The following is a 24,985-nucleotide window of genomic DNA, read 5'->3' on the forward strand; positions in this document are numbered from 1 at the left end:
TCAAGGTTAGCAAAGATTAAGGTGTCTCTTTGGAGGCATATCTGTTTATTGGCTTGCCTGTATGTTGAGGTCAGTTCTTTGTGCTCACCAATTCATACTACAATAAAGAAAGAGGTGTTAAAGTGGTAGTAATTATCAGACAAAGGTAAATGTACTGTAGTGGCAGCCGATGCACACTAGGGAGAGCAATCATTCAGGGATGAGCGGGACCTTGCAGATCTGTCTCTGGACCAGTGGTTCTCAAACCTTTTGTGGTGTGACCCACTTCAAAATCTGACAAATGGCTCAGGTCCCGCACATTTTTTTTTCAAACATAAAAAAAAAAAAAGAATGAAAATAATCCAGGTTGAATGGCAGTGAAATAAAGGTCGGCACAATGGCATAATTTTTCATGTGGTCACCCACACCCCACCTGCAGTAGTTATATCCCCACCGTTATTCTACCCTGTGCTTTAAATACAGCTATTCAGAATAGAACTTTGGATTTACTGCAGTCAGACTATGTTATGGCACAGTGTCTTTATTCATATAAATATTTAATGTCAGCCTTGTTGCATCAGTATTTTGTCTTTGCTCGAACAAGCTCAGTTCTTCCACAGTTTTTTGTTGCACTTCAAAATACCGAGCAGCTACATTTTCTATTTTACCCCATATGAAATGAAGTACATTCGTCTTTACATGATCGCAGCCAGTGAGCAGTCTTTGATCTATAAAACATGAACTACACCCATAAGTAAAACTGTCAGTCTTAACATGACAGGTATTTTATGTTAGTTTGTGTTTCATTTTGTTTTTCAGCTGCTGTCTGGCTTTACCTCGGGACATGTTTGAGCCTCTTTGTAATAAACACTGGCTTCATGGCAGAGCAGCGAAGCAAACACACACAGTAACCTATGTGGGAGTGGGTTTTAAAGAAAAAAAACACCCCTCGGCCACACATTTTGAGTGCAGCAGATGTTTGAGTTAAGTAAATCCATGCTGCGGTGTGTTATGTCACTGATGATTTGCTACAGAGACATAGAACTGCAACCAGCTTCTTCAAAGTAAACACAAAACATGACAGACATTATATCAATAGATGTCCTTCTGTTGTTGTAGTCATATTTACCGTTAACAGAAAATTATAATTAACTGAAAACACTGGCTTCTAACAGACGATTTGTATGGAAGTATGCTTTTTTGGGGTTGGTTTTTATAAAACTACATTCACTTCTACTGGATCTGTAGACTGGATCTGTAGGCAAGACAGCAGAAGAGACTCTGCTATTAAGCTGAAATAAAAAGCATATAAATACATAAGAGTTGTTTGACTGGGCTACACTCTGCAATCTGCCTCTTCCTTCTATGCTCCCTCTTGTCTCTTTTTAAATGCAAGGAGGGCCAGTGGATGGAGATGCACTAACATGCAGGAGTGACTGCACCACTACCATAGTGCAGAACAGGAAAGCTATGATTGCAGTACACTGTGTGACATCATTCTTTGCTGATGGTGCTATTACCCTATTATCTCTTAACAAAGAGATGGAGGTGCACTCTGGCCCTGGTTTTTACTCCTTTGGGTGCAACAAGGAGTTATTTTAATGATCTTTTCATTTTCAACTTCCTTTTTGTGTCCAACAAACCACAATCCCAAACATCACAAAAGACCAAGATAACAAACAAGTTCACATGTTATAAGCTCCAGGGAACAGTTGGCCTTTTTGCTTAAATGACTTGAAAGATTAGCCCGAAATGCTTGGTGATTAATTGTCTGCTGGATGACAATAATTGCTTTAGCTCTAGAGAAATGTAATTAAATTGCAAGTATAACCAAATCACTTGTGGCCCACTATGGACTTCCTGAAGAGCTGTGCAACTATTTTTAGAGGTTTAACTGTGTTTCATTTGATTTCAGGTACAAGTGCTTGATTCCATATCATTTTATTCTTTTTGCTAAATAAAAAAGATGGATTACATTAACAGGATTTATTACTTTATGTCTTGCAAGAAAGCTAATTCAATTGAATTTTATTTATATAGTGCCAAATCGCAACAACAGTTGCCTCAAGGTGCTTAATTTTGTAAAGTAAAGACAGTAATGCAGAGAAACCCCAACTATCAGACCTAACTATAAGCAAGCACCTTGTCAATAGTGGGAAAGAAAAACTCACTTTTAACCGGAAGAAACCTCTGACAGAACCAGGCTCAGGGAGGGGCAGCCCACTACCATGATGTGTTGGGGGTGAGGAGAGGAAGACAGAACAAAAGACAGGCTGTGGAAGACATAGATTAATAATGATTAAATGCAGAGTGGTCTATAAACACACAGTGAGTGAAAAAAGATAAGTGAAGAAGAAACGCTCAGTACATCATGGGAAGCCCCCAGTAGTCTAGACCTATTGCAGCATAATTAAGGTAGTACTGAAAGTTTTAAAGCTAATATTAAAAGACAGGTTGTCTGTCTTACAAATCTCCTGTTAACATTGCAAATATAATATTATTGGATTATTTCTAGCCACAGCATTGGCTGGAAACTGCTTTGACACAATGTTTTGAAGTCTTTCAGTATTATTTTATTTTCTCTGACGGTCAGCAGGCTCACAAAAGCGAAACTGCAAAAAGTAGTCAGGCATCTCAAGCACACACTTCGCTTTGTTTGGTGTCTCCATCATTTAGGTTACTAAACAAACGGTCCATAAAGGAAACGACGTGCTCTGAATCAGGGATGCCTCACTGCTCTCCAGTCATGCGCCCTGGAGGTCTCGGGCCAGGGGAATTTGCGCCGTGGTGACTCGAGGCTCGCTTGAGATAAGTGACCACCGTGCACGCGCACGTACGAGCCACACAAGTCACCACCCATTGCGTCAGCGCGCTCCCTCACCCTCTCCGTCAGCGCGCGTGCTCCGTGCGGGATGCTGAATTGTAGGTGATGATGGCGGAAGGGGAGCACCGCTGAGTTTCATCTGAGTTTTCACCACAGCTGTAGAACCATCTACAACATCGTTTCTGTCCATCGAGACCTATCCCGAGGCGATGGGGAACGAGGCCAGCATGGAAGGGGAGGGACAGGCGGGACAGCCCGGCCCCGCCGTCCCTGCAGCAGGGGCTCCGGCTTCCATTTCAGCACCACCGGACTCTGGACAGCTCATCAAGCCCAGCAATGGAGCGCCAGCCGGAGGAAGTGGGGCTGGACCCGGGCCGGGGATTAACAGGTAGCAGCAATAGCTAGGACGCTTCTCCGCCAAAGTGTGGAGAGGAATCAGGGAGGCTACACGGCAACGTGGTGTGTAGCGTACATTAGTAGCCTAACGATGTGCAGCGTAGATATAGGATCAACCGACTGCGTGTAGATAGACTTGAATGGGTGCTAAATTATTTATTTCAATATCACTGTCAACACAATTTACCACCCCCCCTTTTCAGACCAATTTATGCTTTTTATTTGTATTTCTTTTTGGCAGCACCGCCCTGTTAATAAAAAAATTAATATGCAACGGTCTCGATGTGCAGTCAATAAAACGTAAATATGCTCTCAGACGTCTGAAGTAGGAATTTACGCCCGTTTTCACGGTGTCTGTCCTGAGGCATCAGCAAGTATCATGAATGAAAGAGCGACATAGTGAGGCAGTGCCAAGTATATATATATATATATATATATATATATATATGTATATATAGATAGATAGATAGATAGATATACATATATATATGTATACCCATGTAGCTTAAGGTGATAAAAAAAAAAAAAAAATTGTAAATGATTCAAAGTGCACTGGATCTCACGTTGAAGGGCTCGATCGCTTCCATTACATGTTGATTTCCACCGAGCATGCCTCGACATCAGTGCTAGTAAATAGAGAGTCATGACAAATCACCTTCCACCTTGCAAGGAGACGTCTGTAGGATGACAAAGCTACCCTTAGAAGAGCAGTGCCAGAGAGCATAACCCACAGCTGTCCCAGTTAACAGATCTCAGTCTCAGTCTCAAATCAATATGCATCCAGTGAAAATTGTTTTTTCCACTTTCCTGTGTACTGCACAGAAGAGAAAAAAAAAGAGAGTGATTTCCTCTCCTCAAGAGTGGTGCTTGCATCTCACCACAAGAAACCCAGACACTCAGCTCAGCTCAGATGCGTTATGGCGTTGTGGCAGCTTCTCATGTGACAGCATCACCTTCAGATTAACAGGAACATACACTACATGAACCCCTACTCCCCCTAACACCCTCCCACCACCCCTTGCTGGCTTATATTGACAGCAATGTCGGCTAATAAAATATTAGCCTTTCCCAAAAGCCAGCACAAATCATTAGTGTGATCACATGTAGCAGCCTGCAGGTCTGTGTTTTCTGTGTGGGTGTGTGGGAGGGATTGCCCTTCCAACAAGATCTGATGTTGCCTTAATTATACAGTTCAGCAGTTGTAGACCTGAATACGCACATGCACAGTCACAGTCACAGCTGCGTCTTACATTCGCCACACCTGCTTACAGTCTCTTTCCTAGATTTTAGCCTGATATTCAAAGCTACGTGCTGATTTCTTCGTGCAACAGACGTCTGGTTTTTGATGCCTTTTTTTTTTTTGCATTGCGCTGCTGCTTAACTTCTTTTTATTCCACAGTGAGTTTTAGTGGGCTTTATATGTGTGGTCTGCAAAAGGACACCGTACGCTTTTAATAATGTCCAGTCTTCTTCGTGTTTCTGTTCGTCCAAGCATTTACCGTTCATCCCGTCTATTCACTTTGGAACAGGTTTAAATCCTCATAGCTCCCTTGTAACCTCATGATTCTTTTATATCTTGATTTCTCTCTGGTATCCACCCTAAGGTATCTCATAAAGTGATGTCTACCGCTGAGAGACTGAGTGTGCTAAAAGACCGAGGGAGGCATTATAAGAAATCGTCAGGGAGAGAGACAGAGAGTATATCATATGGCTAATTTAAACAGTCTTTTTAAGATTGTGGCTGCACATTCAGTCTGAATCTTGCCTTAACATATTCCTTTACAAAGACCTTGTGAGCGTTTAAGAAATAATGAGACAACGCCTGGGTTGAGACTGTAGATAGGAGACTTTCATCTGAATGAAAATGAGGTGCACCATTTTATGAGTTTGCCTATTAATATGAGTAAGGGTATAATATGCTTTATATAGCTTTATTCAAAAGCAAGTTCCATGTAGGACTTTTTTGGGACTAATTCTGACCGTTTTACATTTTATTTATTGCAGTTAGACAACTCTATCTGAGCCCCTGTATGAGTCTGTGAAGCTAGGGGAGCCACTCTTTTGCTTCACAAAGCACCACAATAGTTTTCTTCTCTTATCATAACAGCTTTGACTAAGTGCATAGTCATCCTGACTTATTGACCATAACTGCAGTCTGACACAAGCTCCAAATATTTCCTGTTTACAGCGATGAGCTCAGTGTCCTGCTGCTTTTGCATCTCCTCATTTTCAGTCTAACAACTCAACTGGTGGAGAACTGATATTGATATTAAATGCGGGTTTGAGTATTGATACTGGTACTTTACGAACCCAGACACAAGCAGAGTGCATGAAACCAATCACAAGTAGTGGATACACTCAAATTCAAAGACTTTGAGACTTTGAGCACACTCCAAATGCAAAGCAGTTCATATTGTTTATCACCAGGGAGGGGCATTTATAGAATATCATTGCTACCAATACTGTTATTGATTCTGCTTATAGGTTAGAGCCTTCACCTTTTCTCTTATTGATTCCTGATTTGTTTCTTTGTGGAAAATAAGAAGTCCTACACAGTTTTTCAGCATCAACACAATTGTTCTATTGTCTCTGTGGCTGAACACATTATAGTAACCAAGTAAAAACAAAAAGGACTCAGTATGAGTTTGACATCATTGTTAGTCAATGCACAGCTGTCAGAAAAACAAGCCAGCATTGTTAAACGAATTGATAAGCTGGGAGGCAAAAGATTTAATTATTTCTCAACTGGAACCAGTTCTTCATTCCCACCCTTACTAATGACACTGTTATAAACAGAAAATGGATGTCTACCAGCGCTGCTCCTTTATGGCGAAAAATCACAATCAGAGTTATTTTTGTCTATAATGAGATCGCGATTATTTAACACAATTACTCACAGATGGAAAAAAATAGCGGCATTAGCAAACTTTCAAAAAAGAAGAAACTTATTTTATTAATTAAACTGATTTTTTTTTTTATACGTTTTACTCGTGAAGCTGGCTAAAACCACATATCCAAGTCAAGTACCATCTTCTTTGTGCTTTCAGGCTGTTCTGTGGATGAAACTGAACTTGGACGCCACGTTGAATATTTTGGCAGCGCAGACACTGTGTCCAGTCTAGTCACAACTACACACACTGGATGCTTTTTGCCATCAGAGTAACAATCACCACAAAACAAAATACAGCTGTAGCTCACAGCTTGTCTTTGAGGTTGCTTTTTGAAGGAACCTCTGCGTGATTTTTTGGGAAAGACTATTTAATGTACTGAACCATGTTTCACATTTATGATGTGAGGCATTGCAGGATAAACTTAAAAGTTTCATCACTGCAACTACTACTTTTACATTTGTCCAGCAAGATTGGGAATATGTTGGCTCTAGAGTAAGCTTTCCCCTCATCTATGACTTGGCTGCTCATCATTTTTTTAGGGGCAGCCAAGCTTGTCTGATGTTAAAGTATGAAAAGTGGTGTAAATAATGGAAACAAGAAGTGCTGTGCCCTCTAACAAAGCTATGCAACGTTGTCATAGATGCTGTAATACACGCTTTATAACATTGACTTAGATCTTGTTGTCACAGCTTTTTTTTGCAGGTTTGACTAATTGAAAAAAACTAATTGAAAAATCATTCATTCTGTGTCTGACATCTTTTCTGGTTGTTAGTGGCAACAACTAATAATCACTTTTTCTTATTTTTATATAATTTTTTACAGAAATTGCTTAAATGTGTGCCAACCCCCGCTTTGTTCCTCTTTAACCCCGATGATTCAGTTAAACGCAGAAACACTCTTGTCTAATGTCCAGCAGCCACTGCATGGCAGAATTAAATCTGCCCTGCTGGATAATTATGAAGCTGTAAGTGTTTCCTTCTGGGAAATAAACATAACCTTGTTACATTTTCCTTCTTTCTTTTTTCTTTTTGATGTGACGTACCCGGCGCTGATTGAAAAACAAGTGCGATAGTTGTTGATGCTTTTCGACAAACAGATACTTAATGGTGGATTTACACTTTACTGATACACTGAACATGCAATTGGACATTAGCATCAAATAATGCCATTAATCATGTGCACATCTCATTGATCACCCTAACCCTTTCTACTCTGACCTTTAAATACTGCTAAATGGGAGGCACAAGATAGTTTTTTCATTCAGAAGCCTCAGCTACAGTTTCATTTCCAACAGAGAGAAAGCCTAAACCAGATACAAACATAAACTACATCACAAGTATTTAAACTATCATGCTGTAAAAATAGCCCTGATTTGCCGTGGACATGGGCTCTCTGGGGAATCTTGTTGGGTGCGGTTAGTTGCCAGTTGAGGCCTCTGTGGATCAGACTGTTCACATTTGGGACCTGGGAGTTATGAGAACAGTGTAGTGTGACTAGATGGTCAATATTCGTCTTTGAGTGGTTTTAATGTTGTGGCTGTTGTAGCATCTCCACTGTAAAGACTCTGAAACTTTATCCAGCTAAAATTAAGCACACATCAGTCTGATGACTACCCCTCTACCAACGGACCTAATTGGCACACCAGATGTCAGTGTGAGGACAATTTTTAATCCAAATGATAAAAGTAATTATGAATGAAGGCCTGCTGTTTATTGTATAGCTGCAGTGGTTTTTATTGTTCAGTAAACCCTTTCAAGGCTATGTAATGGGTTAGTATATTGTATAGGCCAGTAATTAGATTTTTATAAGGACAATGAGTACTGTTAGTTAAAACATGGGCTGCATGAAACTTTGCTGGAAGAAAAGATGGAAATGCACAAAACACCAAGACTTGGCTACTAAATTATTTTGGGAAAAAAACCTTTGATTTGATGTTAAAGGGAGCTGATGTTATTCTGTATTTAAACTGAAAACCGACTTGAACATTAGATGCTGATCAAAAAGCTCTCAGCCATGACTCTTATGCTGGATATTTAATAGTGGATTAAGTTGAATTACTATGTCTATGGCCATCACTGTGCAAACAGCACTTTCAGTCTTTGTGGATACACTCCTGTGCTAAAGTATTGACAGGATTATCATAACTAGTTTTGTCTCACCTGTCTTGCATTACATCGCCGGTCTGTCAATGCCCACTGCATGTGTTCTAGCAAGCACCTAAAGGATGTACTACAGATAAGAAATCACACTCATATCTGTTTAGTCAGTATTAGGGACCTAAAAGTAACTAGCTAGATTAGCTTAGCCTGGAGCTTGGGAAAATATCAAAAACAGCTGGCCTGGCTCTGTCTGAGGGTAATGAAAAAAGCATTAATTTTTTTCAGTACAAACTGAGGTTTCTCATGTGACATCATGCACACATTGCTTAATTTGTCAGACATATTGGATGTGATACAACCACCGGTTGCTAGGGCTAAATGTGTGTGCCCCAACTGGTTGGCAGGTGTTTCCTGGAGGTTTCTGGCTGTTGCTGGATGAAATTGTTTGCTTTGGGTGCTAGCACTGCAACAGACTGGCATGGTGGTTTACCCCGCCTCTTACCCTATGGCAGCTGGGATAGACTCAAGCCCTCCCATGACCCTGAATTGGATAAACAAAAGAGGATGGATGCATGGACTGTCACAGTTGCGTGTAGTTTTTCATGTTTGTCTAAAAAATACTCACTACTAGCCCAACGGTGTTATAACTTCAAAAAGTGAGAGGCAAACCTGAGATGGATTTCAGAAGGCGCAACTTTTACTTTGAAGTCAAAGCTTCTCCAGTTCTGGTTTGTGTTGTACTTTTTAAAGTTTTACTACAACTTGAAGAGCTTGTCAGCATTTGCAGATGAGTGCATCACTCCTATGACAATCAGAAGGAGGTTTTCAGCAACTAGTTGGGGAACACACATTTGCCCCTAGAAACAGGTGTTTGCTACGGGGTGGACTGTAGACTTGTGTGACTGAGGCTTGAACAATCACTTTCACAGTGATTGCAGTCAACCTCCAGCAAAAAATCTAAAAACTAATTTTTGCCTCATGACCAGTGGTGGACAGATGGCCTGTGTAACCAGGGGCTTATTCGCTTTATTCTACATTGTCAGCGTGATTGTCACGTGTCCAAAAGTTGTCAGCACCTGCATGTTTTTTGCTGTTGTCCATTGCTGGGAAACGTTCAGCTACATTAGACAGGGATAAGATTTTTCACAGTAAAACAGAGGTATGCTAAATGTTTCTCTCTGCAGTTAACTTACATTACTCTTCTCATATGAAAGTGGTATACATTTTCCCATCTAATTCTTGGCAATTCAGGGAATAGTGTTTCCTGTAATACTAAAAAATTCCTCTGAGGTTTTCATTGTCTTGCATTTCAATTTTTAATTAATGTGACATTGGGATATTGTCACATGCATGATTAAGGCTGAGTAGACAATCTAATCATCTTTCTGCTTATTTGCGATCTAAAGTTTCACATGGGGCTCCCCAGCACGAAAGACTGGCAACACACAAATGTTTTACTATCCACTTTGTGAAGCAATCTCTAGTGCTTTCGCCACAAAGCCACAAGTTGTTCTCAGTGGATTACCACTTACTGATGGATGAGAACATCTGAAGAAATCTTTTGAAAAAGTGTCCTCAAGTTTAAACTATGTTTTTGACTCTCATTAAGCCATGGTGCCTGAGGCTTTTCATAAACCACAAGAGACTCCACTTAGTGCCTCGGTGTTTTAAATTGCAATTATTTTGTGAAAATTACCTTGACATAGACTTAAATGTAGACTGCACAGTGGATCAACGGTAAGATGCATTAACCACTAAAAAAATGTTCATTCATCTGAGGGTTTCATGTCTGAATGCTCACCTTTGTAAAATCAGCAGCACTGGCGGCAATCACGCTGACTCACACCTGATAACATTAAGTATCCTTTTCAACATAGCGCGTCTGAATACATGGAGTCAAATCCATTATTGGATTGGTGCACACAACACTGTAACTGTGTTTATTCAGAGTGAGAGAGTTGCATGCATTTGTGCACACAGCACAACAGCAGTACTTCATTAATTAGTTATGTGAGATTATCCCTGACATTGAGGCAGGATCGATCAGGATCTCACTGCAAATTACATTATGTGCTTCACTTCAGGCAGGTGAACTGTAGTTTATAAGCTACATTTGTGTATGTACAAGTTTGTATGGATCTATTCCCATAACCACATACACAATGTGGCTCCTATAGTGATCAAAACAACTATCACATTACAGCTGCTAATCAAAGAAAAGCTAAAATAATTCATTATATGTTTCTTAGTGTACCTAGTGTCAGATCTTGCTCATACTACATAATATCGTGTAAAACTGGTAACGGCTCCCTGAGGATTATTAACATAAAACTGACCCATATGAATGACCGAATGCCTACATTTGAAAATATTAATGAAGCCAGCAATGTTACATATCCCATGTCTGAGAAGGAATGAGTTTAGCCTCAGAAGGACTGAAAGTGATGGTCTGCCATAGACTGTCAGCAACTGTGTGAATTTCAAGTTCACAGTCGATAGATGAAAAGTAAAGATTTTCCCAATGGGCTCACTGCAGTAAACACAGAGCTCCTGTAGAGAGTTGAACAAGGTTAGAGTTTTGTAGCAGCTCAAGTGTTTGCCAATGAGTCACAATTGCTAACATGCTCTATTTTAATTCCTTTATTCTCCCCATTATCGCCACACTTCCCTCACTGTGGATCCAGGGCTGCTTCGACTGTCTTTGAAGATGACGGCCATGACAAAACAAGGTCTAAGTTGTTATGACAGTGGAAATCCTCCGCTCCTATTTAACTGTTGGCACCAGTGCCTGAAGGCCAGGGTGTGCAAGAAAACCCAAAGTTTACAGTCCTGATACGCCACCTTTGTTCCACCCCAAACAGAATGCTGAGGCGAGAACAGACCAGCTTTAAAGACCAGCACTTTACAGAAAGAGGCACTATAAAATAGGCAGCATTTGATTTACTCCTGGCCACTGTTTTGAGTGGTTTGTTATTACATCATTGCCACAATACAATCTTTTAATGATATGTGCACCTAATGCATCTCAGAGCTGAAGGACTCCAAAATACACCCCTTATGAAGAAGCACTGCTGCTTATTTATATTCAGTAGCTGTTACAGCTATAAAAGCCCACTTAAGAAAAAGTCAAATGCAATGCATTTAAAATATATACTAATTTATTATAAAGGAAAAGGTCAGAAAAACTAAGTTAGGTTCCTTTGTTTTCCTAAGCCTATACCCAGAAACACCACATTTCGCTTAATGATGTTCGCCATTCTTCTTTCAGTGCTTCAATCACTCCAAAAGGCTGCTGTGGTTATTTTCTTAAAGTTTCTGCATGTTAACAAAAGAAAAAACCAAAAAGCTTGTAACCCTGTGTAGTTACTTCCAGCAGAGAGTGTAATGAGTTTTCATTTCAGTGTTCTCGTTTATGCAATAGATGGCCTTGCATTCATGAGTAGAAAATAGCATGGACTGGGTGTTTGCAAATGTGTGCTTATAAGAATAAGCGCGTTAACTGGACTCAAGGATTTTATTTGTCACAGACACAGTGGATATGTGTGTTTCAGTGCAGTGTGATATAGTGATCATAAAGCCCTTTCCAGCAAGCAAACCTGAAAAAGATTTTTAAAATGTATGACTTTAAAAGTGTAAAATGTACATAAAGTGTGTAAAACTTAGTCTTGACATTGCAAAGGGTAATTGAGAGAATAGCTGAGAAGCTTCTTGAGTTGTTTCAGAGCTAAAGCCTTTCCTATCCCTAGACGAATAGAAACAGAAATGTTTCCATGCCCAGTTGGCTCTCAGTTTAAACAATAGTCTCTTTGTTAAATTGGTTATTCTCCTAACTTAGGACACAGATCTAATGTACACCTTGTTTTGTGTTCTCTTTACCTCTCTGTCAGGCCACCTCCATCAGACTCAGGACCTAAAGCAGGCGGCCAGATCGGTCATGGGACAGGTGACAGGTTGGCTTCCCATGACACCCCACAGCATGCTGCGCCTCATGGAGAGCAGGGCCAGGGCCATGTGGCCAGGAAGAGTCTGCAGGTGGACGTCGGTAGTAGCAGAACTGGGAGGTCCCCTTCTGCTTCCCCAGACCGAGGCAGTGTCCCCACCTCCCCCTACTCTGTGCCTCAAATAGCACCCATGCCCAGCAGCAAACTGTGCCCCGTCTGCAAAACCACCGACTTGATGGGCACTGGGGATGACAAGCCGAACATCAACACCTGCACGCAGTGCCGCTCCATGGTGTGCAACCAGTGTGGCTTCAACCCAAACCCTCACCTAACAGAGGTAGGTGGATCTGCTTCACCAAGACGTTTTTATTTTCAAGGATTGTTCTCAGAAAGCATGCCACATAGTAAAGGTGAATTCATCTGATTCCTGGTTACTGTCAGTGAGGGAGTTACAAACGTAGTGAGCATCTGCCATGGTGCATTCGCACGGAAACAAATACATCTCAAATACTGCTAAAAAGGTTAAAAAAAATGCAACCGTGTAATCGACTGCACAAACATATTTGGAATGAATTCAGGCATACAGCATTGCAGACTGCCTCAGAGCTAAAGAGAATAAAAGGAAGAGGGTGACTCTCTAATGTTGACAAACTGAGCACAAGATTTTCCTTGTAATTTTGATCTGCTTTAAAACAGGACCAGGTCTTAATACCATCAGGTTTTGTTTGTTGTAGCACGATTGTATTATTTTCATCATCAGTCAAATATGTGTACTGCACGTCTAAAGTCCTGTCAGTATAAACTTATCCGGGACGTTAGGAGGTACACCTTGCTAGTACCACGTTGGATCCTCTTTTGCCTTCAGACCTGTCTGAACACTTTATAGCATAGATTCAACAAGATGATGGAAACATCCCTCAGAGAGTTTGGTCCACATGATAGCATCACACAGGTGCTGCAGATTTGAGTACAGTGAAATCATTTTCATGTTCATGAAAGCAGTTTGAGATGAGTTGAGCTTTGTGGCATGAGGTGTTCTCTTCCTGGAAGCAGCCACTGGGACAGAAATAGGGTTTCAACAATCATTAGCTGGGACTAAACTCATCATAGTAGACTCATCAGACCAGGCAATGTTTTGTCAGTCGTCTGTTTTCCAATTTTGGTTGGAGTCTGTGAATCTGCTTCAAGGTTCAACATGTTGTGGGTTCAGAGATGATCTACTGCACTTGGTTGTAATGAGTTGTTGTTTGAGTTAGTGTTTCTTTCCTTCCATCCTCCTCTGACCTATGGCATCAACCAGCCACCTTTGCCGAAATTTTCTCTTTTTTGGACCATTTTCTGTAAACCCTAGAGATGGTTGTTTGACAGGAGATCACCAGTTTCCAAAACATTTACATACCACACCAGCCCATCCATCAGACAACAACAGTTTCAACTTCAGCAGGTCATCTTGACTACATGCCTAAACATGATTGGTTGCTGCCATGTGACTGACTCTTTATGATGAACAGGTGTACCTAACAAAGTGGCTGGTGAGTGTACAAACTGACTCACTCGTTGCTGTAGTGGAGGTCAGGCAGTGGTGTCCTTTGCTCCTACAGGTTATCAGTAATTTAACTCAGTACCTGCCCACTTTCCAACAGCTATTTCACCAGCTGTCTCTATGGTCTCTGGCTGCTGCACTGCCAGTCTTTTCCTGTACATCCTTTGTAACGTCATAGTGGTGTATGCATTTTTTTTTTGAAGTGGGTGATTCAGGTGCTACAATTTGGTTTAATTTGTCTTTTGAATGTTATTTCTCATTGACATTTATGAGTAATGCTGTTGATGACTATTGTTATCAAGCTGGCTCTGACTGACTCGTGGGTTGAATTGCACCAAATGAATGGGAGTCAAGATGTGAATTAGATGCATGCTGTTTGAGAGCTGTGAACTTCTGCTCCAGCCATGATTTCTCTTGATAGGTGAAGTATTTAATAGTTTGGTGGGCTCATAATCTTTCATCTGCAAAGACCTGGTTGTATGCGCTTTTCTAAGGTGCATAGTAATATATTACTCACCCCCTACGAGCCATAATAAATCAGAGGCTCTTACCTCTAGAGCAAACTCTGTTGTTTATTCAGCTAATCTATCTTTACATAACACTTATGTGAAGTATATTGTGCCTGTATATCACACATCCATCCTTTCTGACAAGCACATCCTAATCATGCCCAGAGCCTCTTCCGAAAAATCTAAACAGATTCTTATATCATCCCAAAAAAAGGAGCACAACACATTATCCCATCATTCGCAATCATTCATATGCGTCTAAACACTCATCACTGTTAACAGGTAGCTAAGAAAGCCTATTGCCTTCATCTGAAAATAAATCACTTGCCTAATTTGAATTAGGCCATGCTTCACTGTAACTGTGAGTCAAGTGTAGCTGTGTCATCTGTCACAAAGTTTCAAATCAACTTCACTGAGTCATGTTGCAAATTGAAGCCAAGATGCAATGTCAGTTACGCTGGCCTACAGGCTATCAGAGCGACCGTAGGCTGAGTAAATATTAGGATGCAGAATATAATGTTTAGGTTTTTCGAACGATAAATGTGTGCATGTTAATGTACTGCCCAACGGGTGTGTGTAAGCTTGATGACATGTATGCATCGGGTGCATAAGAGAGGAGACTGCAAAATTTGGAAGAAGAAAGCAGTGGGAAATGGAAAGATGAGAAAGAAAAAAGCGTGGACCAAAGTGGAAACAGACAGTAAAGAATAGATCATGGCAGGGAGTGAAGGAGAGCATGGCAGTAAAGAGAACAGCGGAGGTGGGTGCTTTTCAGCTCAGGCTTGGTGTGCTTGTCAGATCCTGACAGAGAGAGAGAGAGAAACAGGGAGGGAAAATGTCCAGCCTCTGGAGACCTGAAGATTTACCCCCTTAACCTACTTAGGATGGATTTGGCTTCAGCCTCACTGCAACATATCTAAAACAGCCTTATCACTCATCAGGGAAACTGATGACAACCAAGGTGATGATAATGCAGAAGATGACGATGACAGGAATTACGATTACAGTGATGGGAACTGGCCCAGAGAAAGGATAGCCATGGCAAGGCTGTGTCAAAATCCACACAGGGATTCTCTTGATTCTTAATAGTTAAATATTTGTATATAAACTTACATCCTAGGAATAGTCTGTCCTGTATAATAACAAGGTTTTGGGATTTTCTAAGATTATAATCTTGTTTTCATTTGAACATTTGGTGTTTTGTGTGAAAAATTATCTGAAGAATTTTCTCATTCGTTGTAGTTTCAGGATTAGTCCTGTGATGACAACACACTATTAGTCATGGATCACTTCTTGTGCAAGAGATGTGTGTTTGCAAATAGTTTACAGACACCCATTGAAGTCCCCCAGATTATCAGGATAATATGAGGAAAAATCTGTCATTGAAGAGGATTTCCCATTGAATCACAGAAAGATGGCAGTGGCGATTAAAGTCTTGATAGCTGTGGATGATTTCATGTTTGGATTTTTGAGCACAGACTCAAATAGCGGGGCTAGCCTGGATTTTCTTTTAAGAAGCCACATTATCTTGTAAAGAGAATCTCTCTTCACTCTTAGGGGTGAAGATAATTGTTGCAATGCACGTCAGAGCTGTGTTAAACTACCTCTAGATGGTAATGCAATTTGGATGTAAACAGCGAGCGACAAATGGATGTCACAGACCGCATCTGTTACGTGGCTGTCAGTCAAGCTGAGAAGACAAGTTTTATTTAGACGTGCTAGCTACGAATTCAGACATGCCAGCTATCGTGCACGTGAACTAAGACTTACATGTGATGTGACGTAGATAGCACCGAAATGAGAAAACGAGAAAGCCAGAAAGGCAAGAAATGAGACAGTCTAAAGGCAGGCTTAGAACAACAAAGAACAAGAGCAGTGAGAGAGATACTGAGAATACCACAGACATTCTCCCCTGACAGTGTTCTCCCACCACCATACAGGGGAACATCTGCTTCATAATTGGTCCAATTTCTATTTATAGACCCTACCCTCCTTCTGTCTGCAACGGTGGCCTGGTCCCGAGAAGCCACAGCTGAAAGGAGGGAGAGGGAGAGAGAGACAGAGCTGGTTGAAAAAGCTGTGCTGTAGCAGGAGGAGACAGAACGGGAGGGAAAAAAAAGCATAATCATAAATTAACCATAATAGCCAGAGTGTTCGTACTGACACTATCTATCTCTGCATAAATTCAGCGTAGGGAGAAAAAATACCCCAACAACAACAAAATGGAGAAACAAATCAGAAAACAATGCTAAGATGCTTTTGAAAACTACATTTTTTCTTCATACAGTTTGGTGCGCTTCTTCATGATGAAGACACACCCCTGAGATGGAGCTGAAACATTCTTCAAACAAGTCATGAAACAATGACTCTTTAAAGTCTTTGTTTCAGAAATGCCTTGGAGGTTCTTCTCTTTCTTTTTTTATCAACAATCCCACAAGCTGAAAGAGCAGTTTTAACAAATGCGCCCACACAGAAGCACTCTATCTCCTCATTCGAGTTTAAAATATAGCAGGTAGGTGGCCACAGTTTACAGTTGCAGTAGATAGATTTAGAAACCAAACCAAAAGCAGTAATATCGATTTGGACTCTACAATAAAATGTTTCCAATCAAGATCAGACAAAAAGCTTCAGTAATCAGATGAAACAGGCAGACGTTTTCAGTATAAAAAAAAAAGAGAGAAGCCCACTGTACTGCACCTGTTAGGCACCAAACAGCAGACAATGTTAAAAACTGGCCTCGTAGACACTGTGTACTGAAAACCACAGACTAGATATAAAAGCTTACTGTGGTAATGTCATTGTTAGTTAGTGAAGGCCCACTTTCAAGCTTCAAACCGAGGATTTTTGCCATCTTGGTTTTGAAACTGGACACAGTGAGTGAGGGACAAGCCTGACTGAAAAACTGAGGCTCACTACATACTCTTTGGCTAGTCATAAGTCTGACAAAAGAAAAAAAACAAACATCCCTCTAAAAGGCATGCTAAATTCAATTACCCTTGAAACTAGAAACTGAGACCACAAACTGATCAGGAAAGCATATACTGGGTGCACAGCTGGACGTCTTTTGTACACAAGCTTACAGTTAAACATTACATTTCTCAGTCAGACATGGGACTGTTTAAATCGACTTTAATGCTCTAAAGTTCTAATCCCAAGGCTGAAAATCAATTTTCTAAAGCGACACCAACCGGGGAGAGCAAGCTGTCCATAGTGTCATAAGTAAACATGCTGTAATTTTCAAGTGTGCTCCAAGGCAGCTTTGTGGGTTGTGAGTGTTTCAGGTATGGTATTGATCCCAGTTTGACCTTAAACTTGTGATTACTTCTAAACTTTCAGAAAGTGCACGGTGTTCCTCAAACTGAGGGCTACTTGATTTTTTAGCTGAGCTAAAAGGAATAAAAGAAGGAGTCTACCTGTATGTGTGACTGTTTATATTTCTTAAATAGAGTTCAACCAGTCTGCTTCCTGTTTGGAAAGTGAATTTGTCATATGGTGTAGAGCGGCTTGAATGCAGACTTCTGAACAAACTGATGATGAATCCAGAAACAGGCAAATATGGTCCAAAATCCAAAAGAATAACACAGGTGCCACAGACACCCACACACACATAACAAAAACAAGAGGATTATATATTTAGTCGCAGTAACACAAACACACAGGCGTACTGTCTCTCTCGCACTCACGGCAGGTACACAGTATGATGCTACAAAGAACTGAGGCCAGGTAATCAAGGAAAGTGGACACAGGAGGGTGACGAGACACAGCTGAAACTAATTAAAACAACACAAGGAAGTAAATACAAGGCACAAGAGACAAATGACTACCAAAGTAAAACAGGAAGTGAGTAACAGAAACACAGAATATAAAGCACTTCACAAAACAGGACTAATAAGATCTCATAGAAAACAAACTGTAACAAAGTATCGAAACCGAACGAGGACTGAGAGCGCAGAATACAAGAAAACAACCGGGAACAAAGAAAGTAAGAAATAAAAAGGAAATCAAACCAACTACAACTGAAACTAAGCACAGGAGCTAAATGTTAACCAAAAAATGAATTATAAACAAGCATGCAAGGAATCAAACTGAAAGAACTGCTGGAGAAGAAAGGATGTGTGAAATTGTGGCGATGCAGAGTAAAATTCTTAATTTTACTCATAGCTGAGGCCAACGCTTGCACTATTTGGACAAAAATATTGTGCCACACCCCTTAATCTTTGAATTCAGCTGTTTACTGTGCCATTGCCATGGGTGTGTAAAAGCAAACAGCTGGCCATGAAGTCTTTCTTTACAAACATTTGGGAAACAATGGGTCAGTCTAGAGGGCTCGCTGTATTCGAGCATGATACCGTAATATGATGCCACCATTGAAACAAATCACTTCATGATGATCTTTTTTACCTCCTAGATATTTCATAACCAACTGTGAGTGGTGTTATTGCACAGTGGAAGCGTTCAGGAACCAGTGTTTACAGAACGGGGTTGCTGAGTGTTGAGGCTCATAGTGCGTAAAAGTCACCAACACTCTGCTGACTCAATAACTGCAGAGCTCCAAACCTCCTCTGGCATTAACATCAGCACAAAATCTGTGCCGGCAGCTTCTGGGCATGGGTGTGAGGCGTGGTACTTCAGTCGATGTAGTGCATGTTTTTTTTTGGAATGACTTTTGTTGTTATTTATTCCCACCCATTTGTGCCAAGGAAACAAATAAGTCTTTATTATAAAACACAAGCGATCTGTTTTAAAGTTTTAAGGTCTTTCAGATTTTCATCACATTAGCACTTAGTGTTTAGTGAGATGACATTTGCCATTAGCAGATGCTATTCTATTTGCCCAATAAACACTCAGCAAGGCTGACACAGGCATTCGGATTGGCTGATATGTTGGTGCATTGCAGAAAAAATAGTTTTCTCTGTATGTTGCTGTATGTTTTCAGGGACATTATTGGTGGGCATTCATGGTTCTCAAAGTATATTTTTAGCTGATTATTCTGCAGCGCCTGCCTAATTTGGCAGTTCTGCTTCACAAGCTCACTTGGGGTGTTTTTTGTTTAATACCATACTTATTTGTGTCCTTTTGATAAAACAGTAATGTTATATGTGTGTCTGTGTTAACTCTGTTCCGCTGGCTTATTTAGGGCCTTTGTTTATAATCACAGTACACATACACACACATTTACATGCAAATATAGAGAAAACTGCAAAGCAAAGTTAGCCTACACATTAAATACAATCTAGATTTTGTCAAATATCGATATAAATAATTTGACGCTACCTGAATCAGCAGTGTGTTTGCTGACACGCCTCATTCCTCGGTCAACAAAGGAATTCATCACTCACTCAAGCTGCAAGCTGCAGTTGGCCTTTCGAAACGGCCACGTTTTGAGTGGGTACTGTATTAGTTATATAAATGTAAATACAGTGATATGGTCATATCAGTGAAGGATAAGTCCATTATACCCCAGAGGAGGCAGAGGACGGTTCCTAATCCCCTCAAATTAATTCAGATATTTAGCGTTAGACTTTTCTAATCCCCCTCTAACTCTGGATGATGTGGCACAAGAGATTCAGTGACATTCAGATCTGGCAAAGTGGAACACAATGAGAATGTTTCATGAATCTCTATTAAAGTTTCATTTTAGTGAAAGACAGCATTGCTTCTGTCTGACATGGGTGAGCTGTGAAGAATTTAATGTAGGAAATCAAGATGTAATTTGGTTAGATTTAGAGTATGAGATAAATCATGTATGAAAATACCATTTAGGGGAATCTCTTCAAGATTTGCTTTATTTTTTCCAGTTTCTTTGAAACAATTAAGTAAATGTGATCTTTTTTTCTCTCGATCCTTCTAAATTATTCTTTCCATGAAGCTGTTGATCTTTGTGTGTGTCTCGCTCTCTTTTGATGAGAGATTAATTTCCTTCAGTTTGAAAATGCTAAATAACATCAGAGCAAAAAAAAAAAAAACATGTTCTGAAATGAATTTATTTCTGAGTCTACCTACTAGTCAACAAATGTTTTTCCAGGTTTTTCAAGAAAAACATTGAGTGCATGTCTTTTGGTGACACCCTAACCTACATGATACAATACATACACTTATGCAATATTCAAATAACCATTTAGCCAGTGTTGAACTTGCACTTTTTAGATGTTCACTGCAGCTCTCTAAACAGAGATGTTAATGCAAGTGAAGGAGGCTGACAATCTGAAATAAACCTGTCAGGGAGATTTGGTAGTTTGGGAGTGTCCATCTACTTATCCATTCTGGGGTCGTCGGTGGGAGCTGGAGCCTATCCTACCTACCATAGGCTAACATAGGATACACCCTGGACACGTTACCAGGCGTGTCACAGGGCTAACGCACTGAGACAGACGACCGTTCACACTCACATTTGGACCTATAGGCTATTTTCAATTCAATAAAATTTTAGTTATATAACGCCAAATCACAACAACAATTGCTTCAAGACACTCAATCTTGTAAAATAAAGGCACCCTTTGAGCAAGCACTTTGGCGACACTGGAAAGGAAAAACTCCATTTTACCAGGAAGCAGCCTCCGGCAGGACTAGGCTCAGGGAGGGGCGGCCATCTCCTCAACTGTTTGAGGTGAGGAGATGAAGACGAGATGAAGACACACTGTGGAAGAGAGCCAGAGATTAATAATAACTAATGATTAAATGCAGAGTGATGTATAAAGACATAGTGAGTGAAAAACATGGGTGAAACAGAAACCCTCAGTGCATCATGGGAAGTATGTGGCGAGAACCCACACAAACACGATGGGGAGAACATGCAGACACACAGAAGATCCCCTGCCAGATAGTGGATTCAAACCCAGGACCTTCTTGGAGTGTACAATACATTCTTAGAAAGACTGAATGCACTGGGCACTTTGGCAACACCAAAACACCTGAAAGGCCACTCTATATATTGACAGCCACTAAACTAAAGTGGATGATTGCAGAATTCTGCTTCTGGTTAAGAAAAACAACTTCACAGCATCTAACCAAGTCAAGAACACTCTTGAAGAAGTTGGGGTATTATTGCCAAAGTTTACAGTCAAGAGGCACCCTCATGAGTGCAAATACAGAGGGTTTTACAACAAAGGGCCGAATCAGTGTTTACAACCAGCTATTTGATAACAAGAAGGCCAAATTAGTCTTTAAACATATAAAAGAGCCTGCTTTGTTTAGGGAAAAAATTATTTGCACAGGTTAACTTGTACCAGAATGATGGGAAGAGAAAATGATGCAATGTTATGGTGTGGGGATGGCTGCCAGTGGAACCAGGGCACTAGTATTTATTGATGATATAACTGCTGATAGAAGCAGCGGGGTGAACTCTGAAGTGTACAGTGCTATACTCTCTGCTCAGATTAAACCAAATGCTGCAAAACTGATTGGGCGGCGCTTTACAGTGCAAATGGATAGTGACCCTAAGCATACCGCAAAAGAAACCCAAGCGTTTCTTAAGAAAAAGAAATGGGATATTCTTCGATGGCCAAGTCAGTCACCTGATCTCAACCCAATTAAGGCCTAGCAGAGTGTCTCAAGGGACGAAACAGCATTTGGTTGCTATGTTTGTTTGTCTAGTTACTTTTGAGCCTCTGAAAATGTTAAACCCCTTGAATTAAAACTTAAAGTCTGAACTTCAGTCACATTTTTATTGTCTGATTTAAAATCCACTGTGGCAGTGTGCACAGGCTAAATTGCAAAACAATGTGTCATTGTCCAAAAACGTGTGGTCCTAACTGCACATACATGACACCATTATATGGAGAACACGGATTAGAAGGTGTGATAATGTAAGTCTTTCCCAACAGTTATATTTGGACATCTCGATGTTACCCTGATAATTTTAAATAGATAATTTTAACAAAAATAAACATTTTAACATACAGTGTTTCGAGTAATTGTCCTTCCTTTGCAAACGTCTTATCCTATTTACTGCAAATCATTACATAATAAAGGGAGACAAAAAGCTCCTTAGTGAACACGTATGTTCAAATAACTAAATAATTATTCTGTGAAACTTACATCAGGGTTTGGGTGGGTGTTTTTCCACACTGTGCTTTTGGATGTAATCATAGACTGGTTTTAAGTGGACAAACAGTGGGAACTAGGTCAGGAATCCAGCTGAGACACTTCATGCTGAATTTTGCATATACCAAAATATTTTGCAACGAGAACTGCCAGACACTAAATCTGGGACACTGTTTTAATTATTACACCATAACTTACTGCAGTTAAAGTGCATCTTACAGTAGTCTTGTCTGTATGGAAGAATCGCACAGGAATCTTTAGTCAGTTTTCCTGATAGCGTCCTTGTTAGAACTGGACACACAGAAAGATCACTTTCAGCAATTTGGTATAATTCTTTCACTCTGTGTTGCAAACAATGACTCCTTTTAGGCCTTCTACTGATTATTTAATCTGCCATCAAACAGGATTGTACTTTGCACTGTTATTGCACATTTTTTTGTATAGCCTATCGGACCACAGAAACTTTTCCCTCGCAGCAAATCTTGCTAATTTTCTGGCTGCGTGTGAAACATCCAGACAGAAACAATTGAAATCGAAATGCTCTTGGCTTTTCAGTAATACTCTCAAGTAACAATAATGACACATGATGTACTGTAGACTCAAACGGTACTGCAGAGTGGAGTCTAGATCTCTCTGTGGCAAAATCTCAAAGGAACTGACTATTAAAAGTTTCATAAAGGTAGCAACAAATCTTATGCAAGGGAACAGTATTGCATTGCAGTGCACAAGCGTTCATCATATCATGCCGATTTCCTCTACTGTAGATCACGATTTAATGTTATGCACTCTGCACTACTTTCCCACATACTTATTAATACCATGACTCCCTGCCGTGCCTAACACTGCACCAGTATACCTGGTGAGAGAAGGTGAATAGTATGCATGAAAAGAAATTTAACAGCGATTCCCCAGTAATGACTCAGGATTTTCATTAGCTTTGTTTCCCTGCTTGGTAACATTCAGGAGTAAAACAGATGTGTTTTATTGAGACTGTTCTCGTGTAGTTGTTTGTAGAGCTGCTTGTGTTTGAGTTTAGCAGAGGCTGGGAGACAAATTGACAGAGAGAAAGAGAGAAAGGGGGAGCGAGGCATAGGGAGGAATTTCAATGTCTTTGGCCCAATTTGCAAGGAATTGATAAACCACTGCATTCCAAGTGTCCCGATCCCCAAACTGCAGTGCTCAGCTGCTGTACATACTGCATGGTGATACCGTATTGTGATCTCTGAGACAAAGCTGCTTTCCCATCTGCATCTTTGTCAGCTGAAGTTTGGATGTGTCTCAGCGCGTTCGTTATCCAGCTTTCCCGGGGAATGATGGACGGCATGATGTCTCACACCTGTCAACAAACGCACGAAGAAGAAAAACAGGGAAACTTTGTGCACCTGTGTGATGTATGCAGTGTTACATCTTCTAACGTCTGTATATGTGTCAGACTCTAACACAGCAGAAGACAGAAGCACGCACTCGTAAATGAGAGGTAGACACTCTCAGCATAGTTCTTTGTTACGCGACTATTTTGGTACAAACATTTACCTGGCAGTGTGGCAGTTAGCTTTCTGAAATTTACCCTCATTTGAAACTAGCTGGGTATGAATTTCTGGCCCTGAAGAGAGTCGTCATAAACACACAGATGATGACGAAGCTGGAAGAAGAAAATTAGATGGAGTGATGGGATGTGAGAGATGCAGATAACAAGGAGAAATGAAGATAAGTGCAGGAGAAAAAGATGGAGGACTGCAAAAGAGAACTGATAGAGAGGCAGGGCAGGAGACGGAGTGTGCAGTGTGCTTGAGCTTGTGTGTGTTCTTTTTTTTTTGCTGATACAGATCAGATTTCATAAAGATCCACATGATTGCCTCATAACAAGGGGGACGCAGAAAGGAATGAGATGGAGAGATGAGGCGGAGGCAAGCAGAGACATGAAGAAATTGATAAATAGCTGCTTGCCCTTCGCACAGCTGCTTTCTTTGTTTTTTCCGGAGTGTTTTTTCCCCCCTTGGTGAGCTTTATATGATTATCCTAACTGTGTCTCAGAAAAAAAAATATCAAGGACAATAATTGTCATAGAAATAAGAGTTTCTACACGAGTCTCTGATTAGATAAAGTGTCCAGTGTTAGATGGCGCTGTGTTGGCTTTTTTCACTGCCCCCAGGATTCACCTCTGCACCCAGCGTCTCAGTTTCCCTGATTGACAGTGAAAACCGTGGCCTGATCGCTCCTTATACCAGGAACTGGCAGTGAGCCAGGCAGTAGGCTGCTGCTGAGCCTGTGACTTACTCTGTCTACACGGACTTACTGAATGACTGACTGATCGAATGACTGACTTAACAGATAAAGAAATACTGTAAAGCAGGTGAAGTGGTTGCTAAACATTTAAAAGCAGTCAACAGTCAAATTTTGAGCTTTTGCGATAGATTCATTGAAGATTTTCTTGCAATAAGAATAAGAAAATATATAATTAAAAACTGCATTACCTTGTTATTAAGAAATGACTATTAAGCAGAGTGAAATGTAGTCTATTACTGCCCCATCTGGTTGAAAATTTCAAGCCCATGCCTCTGACAATGACCAGAACAGATAGGTGTGGTCAGAAAGCAGCAGCAGGGATTCAAAGAAGAGCTAAGTTCTTCCTGATGACTAAAGCAGTGCTGTAAAATCATGTTAACAATCTCACAGTCGTGCTTGTCATAATATGTGTGGTAGTTTTCTGATGAGTGTTTCATCTGTGAACTGATGAATAGATTTTTAATTTCCTTCACT

General features: G+C 40.5%; 1 protein-coding gene across 4 annotated transcripts in view; it reads left to right on the forward strand.

Moving 5' to 3' along the window:
* Positions 1–2,873: 2,873 nt before the first annotated feature.
* bsnb (bassoon (presynaptic cytomatrix protein) b) overlaps positions 2,874–24,985 on the forward strand; it is a 78,165-nt gene continuing 56,053 nt past the window's right edge. For all 4 annotated transcript variants that reach the window (XM_019358825.2, XM_025907268.1, XM_025907269.1 and 1 more), the window contains exons 1-2: positions 2,874–3,191; positions 12,077–12,467. In XM_019358825.2, coding sequence (XP_019214370.1) covers positions 3,013–3,191; positions 12,077–12,467 — 570 coding nt within the window. In that variant the 5' untranslated portion in view covers positions 2,874–3,012. The remainder of the gene's footprint in view (positions 3,192–12,076; positions 12,468–24,985) is intronic.

The sequence above is a fragment of the Oreochromis niloticus genome, linkage group LG5 (assembly GCF_001858045.2).
Source record: "Oreochromis niloticus isolate F11D_XX linkage group LG5, O_niloticus_UMD_NMBU, whole genome shotgun sequence".
NCBI classification, from domain to species: Eukaryota; Metazoa; Chordata; class Actinopteri; order Cichliformes; family Cichlidae; genus Oreochromis; species Oreochromis niloticus.